The 9,288-nt window shown below is 38.1% G+C and overlaps 1 protein-coding gene across 1 annotated transcript; it reads left to right on the forward strand.

Moving 5' to 3' along the window:
- Positions 1–1,445: 1,445 nt before the first annotated feature.
- On the forward strand, positions 1,446–8,917 carry LOC108677651 (COP9 signalosome complex subunit 3). Its single transcript, XM_018165904.2, has 9 exons — positions 1,446–1,637; positions 2,057–2,305; positions 2,808–2,890; positions 5,079–5,219; positions 5,586–5,780; positions 6,035–6,183; positions 6,895–7,054; positions 7,693–7,806; positions 8,485–8,917. Exons 1-9 carry the CDS (start codon positions 1,583–1,585, stop codon positions 8,626–8,628), a joined length of 1,290 nt encoding a protein of 429 aa, XP_018021393.1. The 5' UTR covers positions 1,446–1,582; the 3' UTR covers positions 8,629–8,917.
- The last annotated feature ends 371 nt before the right edge of the window (positions 8,918–9,288 follow it).

Below are 9,288 nucleotides of genomic sequence, written 5' to 3' on the forward strand. Positions count from 1 at the left end.
CATTGCCAATTATTTGCATTCAAGGTACCAGCACGCGTCTCTAGGCCTATTTATGTTCAATTTAACGTGAATAATAGGCTATAAATGGGACTTTTTATATATAAATATATATATAAAATATTCATTTTACATAAGTTTACAACTGCATTACGCAAAAACTATTGCATGAACATCCATGGTAGTAGCAGTAGCGGTAGCGGTAGCGCCCGCTACATTTAGAGCATGTAGCGGTAGCGGTAGCGCCGCTACATTTCCAAGTAGCGCTGCCCAGCTCTGCATATGCATAGGGAGAGTATCTGTACCTAAAGAAAGAACCAATTTTAAAATGGTTGACCAATATGACACGAAGATTAACATTTGTGAAATACTTCAAAAACATCCCAAATACATCTCATGTCAATCATGACGCATTGTTCACGATGCGCGAGCGTTAGCCACATCGATCATAAAATGCGTGCATCTGTGTTGATCATTGATCGTGAAGCGCGGGCGTCTATGTTGATCATTGAGCAGCAGCCGCATCGTTAGAGCAACATCGGCTGAATCGATCATAAAGCATGTGCATCAGTATCGATCATCAGGCATCAGTCAGAGATGCACTTTCGTTTTTCTAGCAAACATCTTGGTAACTTTCTTCCCTGGTGTACTGGCATACATCCCAAAATAAACTTCCGGCGCCCATGCCGCACCTTCCAGGCCACGAGCAATCAATTTTGATGTCCTTGCCGTCCGTTTGCTGCAAGCATCAAGGTCCACTGTCCGATGAGATTGTTCCTTTGGCATCTTTGAGCAGAATAACGGCGTCCTTGTGCAATACTCTACAGACAGGCTTGGCGAGCCGCGACTGAATTTTTCAGTCTTTGCTTTCATAGATTTGCCAGCCGGGATTCCATTTCTTTGAGCCGTGATTTCATTTTTTTGAGCCGTGAATGCCATATCTTGGTCAGGAAAAGCCATTTACAAGGCGCAAATTTATTTACAAAGTTCATGCACATGTTACCCCAATTCTCTAATTTTACTCTAAAACATTCAAATGGCAACAATAACATTTGTCTTTACTGGCAGCTGAACACGTGTTAATGCAGTCTGACCACGTTGATGTGACTGTGCAACTATGCACGATCTTCAACATAACGTTTAGGTTGGCTTGTTTACATTACGGTGATTACGTTCTGCAGGATATTTTGGTGGGAACAATAAAGCAGTGTGGATTACAGAAGTTGAAAATTTTATGAAATAACATGTTTGCGAAGTGCAAACCACAATTTTTTCAATCAAACAAAAATTTATGACATTTGAGCTGGGAAATTTCATACCTATTGAAATTATATGATATTAGAGCCACGATATTTCAGAAAAAATAGGACTTTTTCAGCCCTGCTTGGTGTATGTGATATAGAGTATTACATGTTTTGTAAGATTTTTTGCAGTTAGAATGGGAATAATGTATTTGAATGTTTCTTTTTTTTCAGCTCCTGAATTATTTCTCTTTAGATAATCTTTGCAATGACCAAAACTCTATTTGAAAGAAGTTGTATTTTATGATCATAATTCTGAACTGAGGTCCCTTCAAATCAGTACGATGGCAACAGCTCTGGAGCACCTAGTATCTGAAGTTACTTCTCTCATTGGTCAGAGTAAGTTGCCTGAAATAGCATATTGTCTTTATTCAATCAAATCAGGAAGAATCAAAATGAATTTTGGCAATTAACATGAAAATGGAATTTCCTCCAATTACACTTTTGATTTTAGTATTGGTTTTACAAGTCTAAATTGTAAGTTGAACGTGATTATTTTGTTCCAATTTATACCAAGTGAGAATTATCAAATGGATTTTCAGCATTCTTTTGTCAGTCTACTGCAATAAATTCTTCCCACACTGGACTCCATTAATAAAGCAAAGCAATATGCTCTAATATTAATGAACAGAATTTGCTCAGTTCAGAATTTTTTTTTGTTGGTTGTATACTTTTTTCACTATCTTGATCTAGCCTAATACATAACTTTCATGTTACCCACAAAAAGTAATCTACAGTATTTACAATGTTGTGAGCAGGCAAGTATGGTGATGCTGCCAAACACCTCCAAAAAAGTCGAGATATTTTATCCAAGAACAGTGGGCATCTGGACACAGTACTGGCGACTCTTCAACCTCAGATTCACACCATAGCTGTTGCTGCTGTGCTGCGTGCCAGACTTGCTGCTGCTGTACCGACCGACTCTGCCATTGACACCTTGCATGCAACTGTCGCTGAATTTGTTGCTGTTTGTGACCCTGAACAGCTCATCCATGTGCAGGATGCTAGTGAGTTCAATTGGCTGCAGGCGAGTGCAATCAGCAAACCTATAATTGTTGATTTTCTCCAAGCTTCATGTTCTAATGATCTTAATGTTTTTCACTCTAAAAAAGGCAACACCTGCAATAGCAGCAATACATATTTTTTGTAAACTAAAGCCAAAAAATAAATAAATACAGTGGTCACCCTAAAGAGAATAAAAATGTTCCATTGGAAATTACCTCGCAACATTTTTCTCAGTTACTGCATTTATTTATTACACTCTTCACCAAGTAAATTTTGTTACTATGCTGTTCACTCTTTTTTGAATATCATGCTTAAGCAACTTAGCAACTGCAGAATTATATACTTGGTGCTTTCTCCTTTGTTTCCTTGCAAATAATCTGAGTTAGTCTTCCTGAACAATTTTTTCACTGGTTCTGTGATTAAGTTGCATGCCTCAACCACTCAATAAATAAGTGGACTCACAAAAGGAAAGATGAAATTTAACATTATTTATTGGTAATGCAGTGTGTGAGATGCTGGAAGAATACTGCCGACTCTTGGTTACGGGAGGCTGTCCGATGCGTGGTATTGAAGTTATTAATTCAGCGGTGAGTAGCCCTAGCCAGATTTTATAGATTAATTACTATAACATACTAGTTCATTCATTGCATTAATACTCGGCAAAAAATTCATGTTATAAATCATGGTTTTAATTTCCCTGTTAGGCTTACTCTCTGAACATCAAATACCTAGTCTGTGGAATATCTTCTTTTTTGGGATGGGCCTTAGTATAATGAATTATTTTTCATGTAATGGTCATGGTCACACAGTGCTAAAGAATTTAACTTATTTCTTTTTCTCAAATTGAAATTTGCATTTTGTTTGATATTTAGAAGTGCCTCACATTCACTAAACTTTTACTTAGAGCATTGAAGTTTTTGTAAATGCAGTAATTTTTTGCATAAATTGCATAAAATCTAGCCTGGCTCTAAGCTAGTTGGCTGCAGCCAGCTGTACAAGACTATACATGCTCACTCAATGTTCTGGAAATAACAATTTGGTTTGGTACGGTATTTGCAATGGGCGATTGGCTGTCTGAACTGGTTCATTGTATTTCCTCCATGTGCTGGAATTTCTTTTCCTCATCACTAACTGCTAACCAGTAGTGTTTTTCATTATTGGTAATATAATTAATAAAATTCTGTCAAAACATCATGGTGCCATTGAGACAAGTTACTGTTCATACCAGCAATTAAAAATATAAAGTATAAAAATTTTGAGTCCATTGAATCTATGCCTCATTTCCTGTGATATCTGCTAAACCTCTCCTGTAGGACAAGCAATGACATTATGAGTTATGCATGTGGAAATGATAAATGATTAGAGTTGTTGACATTTTGTGTAGAATGCTCTCAGCAAAGTTATGAGATTTTCAGAGATCCGCTTCTACTACTTGAAAAATGAATTGAAATTTGGTCCTATTCCTCTGCTTGGATCTTTTTTGTATGCGTGAACATTATTTGAAATTTTTTGGTCAATGTAATCCTCACCCAACAAGAAGCCCCCTGAAAATCAGCACTTCCTGACAAAAGGTTTTCCCCCACCTTGGTTTTGAATGCTGCATCAAAGATGAGCTTGAGTATGTGATGATCACAGGCAAGGCAAAGAAACTCCAATCCAAATTTCTGTTCCATGAGGACACAGGCTGTGTTTTACTATGCCGTGTTTGCTGACATTGTTTTGAAATGATGTTGAATTGCATGCCGTTATCATTAGCGAAATTTATTTGATTGACCATCAGTGCTAGGTTCTTGGTCATCTTTCAAATGATGAAGCACGTCCTAAGATTTATGGTTTCTATAAATCTGGGTTTAATTAGGTTTCTAGACCTAGATGGAGAAATTTGAATGATGAGGTGATGAAATTTGACAAAAAGTATTAATACCACCATCATCTTCAATAACTTTTTCTCTATTACTCTTCTAAAGTTTTGTTTGGAAATATTGCACTAGTAAATCAGTAGCAGGTTGTGATTTATTCTTGCATATAATCAAGATACTTTTAATTGATAATTGATTATCAGGAAAAATGAAATTGAACATTTTCATATGTGAACAGAAAGTATGAAAGCATGTTTTCAGTTTTTCTCATTCAGAAAGTTTGCTAGTATTACATTATCAGCTTTCTAGGGTTTCAGTTAAGCTTGAATTATTCCTAAAATTATAGATGGAAGTTGTTACAGAGCAATGCTCAAGTAACTGGGCTTCATTGAATCAGTTGCTAGGAAATGTTCTAAATATGGTATTGCCAGTGGTACATAAGGCAGTGGTACTCCTACCATTGTTGCTAATGTACTCCTACCTATCCCAAGCTATGTAAACTATCCCCATTAAACCATAAAGAATCACTGTGGTATTTTATTTATCTTAATGATCCTAATTTGGCCTACAGGTGAAGGCTGATCAATTTATGTTACAGGTATTTCTTTGTATTGTGAAATAATTCACAATTTGTAATTTAGAAATTCTATCTTTTTTTGGGTTGCTCATAATTCAAGTAGATCTCTAATCATAAGCTCACAGAATCATTTCGAGGCCTTCGTGCAACTTGCACTGCTTGGGGAAAAAACTGAAAAATGTTTTTTTTCAGGGCCCATGACACAACCCTAGTTAAAACAGAATCTGTTTTAACTATGAAAAACCATTCTTGGATAGTATTCTTGAGACAATCAGGAATTTTTGTGAAAATTTCAAAGCTCATGCAACCTTCAGGTTTCAAATAATCCGTGAATTTCAGATCCTACGACTACAAGCCCACAACTCAAGCCACCACCTGACGGGGGCCCACCCGCTGCTGCTTTATCTTTGCCTAGCTTCACAGTGCCTCAAGCCCGCCGTCGCGCTGCTCGACCAGCAAATTATGGATGTTGCTAAGGAGGTGAGCGGGACTGCGCCATAGCTTATAGCAACGGTAATTCTAGTTAGGAAATAATCCGTTCAAGGAAAATCAAATGTCGAAATATAAAATTTTGATCACCTTCTCAATCATTTTGCACAATTATTTAGTTCCAAAAAATGCTGAAAAACTCTTATTTTTTAAAAGCCTTGAGAGGCATGATATTAATAAAATAATGCATTTTAACTTCGATTTTATTTTACTGGGCATCGTGCATTAACTACTATATTCTCTTATAAAATGATCTATCTGGGCAGCCAAGTTGTATCCTAAACAGAACTTGATTAGGACGTTATAATTGAAGATGTTTCGTGTATTTGTAATTTATTATGTGTTTGGTATGGCAAGAGCGAAGGAGTGACGGTGAAGCAGTTCCTGCTGTATCACTACTACGGAGGCATGGTCTACACGGCCGTCAAGAGGTACGGCCGAGCTCACCACTTCTTCAAGATCTGCATATCCACCCCCGCCCTGGCCGTGTCTCACATCATGATGGAGGCTTATAAGAAGTACATCATCGTCTCGTTGCTCATAGATGGCAAGGTGGGTGTGCGGGTGTCTATTGCAAGGTATATGCAAGACTTGTCATCTTTGTGTTTACAGTTATGTGTAACATGTGAGTTGTTAGTAAGTAGAGCATAATTATTCTGGTTTGATTTATTTCTTTCTGTTATAATATTGGATTGTCAATCATATTTCTGCACTTAGTGAGGCAAGAATTGATCACTCGCTCACTTGTAATGAAATTTGCCCGCCTGGTATTACTGTGATATTAAAGGACGTTGACTGACGGGCAGGTTGGGAAGCTGCCGAAGTGCGCGTCAATGGTGGTGCCGCGCTTCATCAGGCCGCTGTGCCAGGTTTACCTCGACCTCATCCAGGCCTTCCAGTCCGGCCCTGAGTCGCTCAGCCAGTACATCCTCCAGCACGCGCCTACCTTCACGCGGTACCCTCACGCTCCCGTACTCCTCTCATTATTTTGCTCTTTGCTTATGTTTGCCAACAGGAATCTAGTAAACAAGCCTTAGAATACGACCAGTATTGACGACGGTTAATATGTACGTTGACGTATGATTAAACTTATGTTTACCAACAGGAATCTAGTAAACATGTCTTAAGATAGGAGCAGTATTGACGACGGTTAATATGTACATTGACGTATGATTAAACTTATGTTTACCAACAGGAATCTAGTAAACATGTCTTAAGATAGGAGCAGTATTGACGACGGTCAATATAGGTTGACGAATGATTAAACTTTTGTCTACCTACAGAAATAGAGTAAACAAGTCTTGAGATATGAGCAGTATAATTGACAACGGTTAATGCATCTGCAGAAAAAAAGGCCGAAGTCTCGATTCTAATAATCAACATGAAGATTCTGAAGTTATTTTCTCTTTAATGGGGAGTAATGATTGTAGGTTTGATAGGCAGCCTGTTTGCGGCTAGTCGCGATCTATGGAACAGCGTACGACTCTTAATTAACTATCGCTAATGCATTGCATTTTATAGTTTAGTATTCCAGTTTAATCGCGTCATCGGGATCTTTCTGAAGGTTTGGTTTTCCTGTTCTTGTACATGTAAAAACTGTTAAGCAGGAAATAATAATTTGAATTTTGTTGCTAATCTGATAATATTAATGTGTTGTATGTAACAGAGAAGGTAACTACGGGCTGGTGAAGCAGCTAACGTCAGCGCAGTTCAAGCAATGTATCCAGAAGCTGACACGCACCTTCCTCACCCTCTCCCTGGCTGACGTCGCCCTCAGAGTCAAGCTGCAGCTCCCAAAGCTGGCCCAGCAATATCTCCTGAACATGGTGAGTGCTGTATATATGGTGATTATCTCCTGAATATGGTGATTATCTCCTGAATATGGTGATTATCTCCTGAATATGGTGATTATCTCCTGAATATGGTGAATTTTGCGTATATGATGATTATCTCCTGGGTATGTTGAGTGCTGCATCTATGGTGATTATCTCTTGCGTGTGGTGAGTGCTGCCTCTCTTGTCTCCATCTCCTAATTTTTTACGTTCAAGTCTTGACTTAGGTGCGCATCGGCTCTCAATAGTTAATCCAGCTTCTATATCTGCCATATAAATCTAGTCGTCTGTTTGATTATACTCTTTTGTTGAATTTTAACATTAACTGATCATTGAGTTGCGCTGCAAAACGTTTTCCATAAACATTCCCATGAAAATTTCATTGTTTTCTTTCGTTTACTGTATTTGCATATTTGCTATAAAAACTTAATTTTTTTCTTTGGCACTTTCTTTGCTTGTAGATATTCACTGTTAATTGTAATTATAGTTTCTCGTAAGGTGGTCCAGTAGCAATTTTGGCATCGATCTCCACGATAGTTCATTATGATTAAAGTGAATATATCTCAATCACTTGGTTCAATCCAAGTTTTGTTTCTGATTTTCTTTTATTTTGAAATTTTATTTGTGATCAGATAGAAGACGGGGAGATCCACGCGTCCATAAACCAGAAGGACGGCATGGTGGTGTTTAAGGACAACCCTGAGCAGTACAACGCCTCGGACACCCTAGACCTTCTGCACGAGAGGGTGAGCGTGTACACCTGCTCTTGACTTCTGCTTCAACGCATTCAACCATGCAACTTTTATCATCCATCGTTTATTATGTCTAGCGTCCTCAGCTTTGTCAATTTGCATGGGCAAGCTTGAAATTTCCTTTTCTAGAATGAGAAAGTTATAGTATTCAGCTTTCTACAACTTATTTAAAATTTGTACGAAATATTGTACTTTTTTCTTATAATTTTCGAACTATTTATGCGGTAAGCTTGGTTTGTGAGACCTTTTATAAGGAAATAATTTCCTTGCTCGGTGGTACACAGTGGATTTTTGGTAAAATCTAATTCAAGGAAATTCTCCAAAGTTCCACGTGTATTGACAGAAGGTTTACCGATGAAGTCGTGTCAAAAGTTGCATCATTTAAATGGTTCCCTTTTACTACTCTAAATTTAGAAAACCTGATGATTGGGAAGAATTGATATGTGATCGGTGACCACTTCCCTTACGTCACTGACATATTTGATATTACCTCAAATAGGCGCATGTTTATAATCAGTTATTTGACTGTTTGTACCAAACCACCCATCAATTTAACCACTCTTGTATCCTTGAATTTTTTTTTGTTAGGTATGGATTAGGAATAACCGTTTTAAATATAGCGGCTTACCTTGGAGCCTAACTTACTAAGCCTATCGTGAAATGTGCCTACAGATGGAACGAGTGATGGAGATGGAGAAGAGACTGGTGGAGATGGAGGAGGCTATACAAAAGAACCCTTCTTATATCCACAAACTGATGGGCCCCGTGGACGAAGACATGCTGCCACAGCCCACAGCCTCCACGTCTGCTATGTAGGAATAGTGGTGCCGTAGTAGTGTCCGCGCCGCGTGCGTTACCTTCACGTTCGTTCCCATGAAGATACAACGCGTTGTACTCCACTCAATTCACAGTTTTTGTTTCTTATTTATGTTCTCAATCATCGATGTTTTTATTTTCAAGAGGAAATCTTTTTCATTTTTTTCTAACTATGTTTATTTCTAAAAGAATAGGATAAATGTTCAGTTTTTTCCTTATTCAATTGAAATATATCATTACCATTTCTAGAGCTAATTGGTGATCCTAATAATAAAAATGTATGAGATGAGTGTTTGTTCTATCTAAACCAATGCGATGAGTATCTTTGCAAGCGGCAGAGTGGCTCATTTTTTGAACAAATGTAGCAAAAGCAACGAACCATGCGATGTTAGGCATCATAACATAATATAACATAGAGTTATCTCGGCGCTGAAGTGTAGGCCTAATGTGGCCTGTCGCCGCATGTGGAACTTTATTTGGTCCACCCACCTTCTCATAGGTTCTCAAATTGATGGAACATTCTCAACGTTTCACTGCAGTCCCGCATGTTGCCTTACTACTGGAGAGCTGTTTTTTTGCTGCCTCACGTTATGAAAGTGTCAGTTTGAGTTCAACCGCCTGACACTACGAACGTGTCAGTTTGTGCTGTGCTGCCTGACG

Source organism: Hyalella azteca, unplaced genomic scaffold, assembly GCF_000764305.2.
Source record: "Hyalella azteca isolate HAZT.00-mixed unplaced genomic scaffold, Hazt_2.0.2 contig3241, whole genome shotgun sequence".
In the NCBI taxonomy this organism is placed as follows: Eukaryota; Metazoa; Arthropoda; class Malacostraca; order Amphipoda; family Hyalellidae; genus Hyalella; species Hyalella azteca.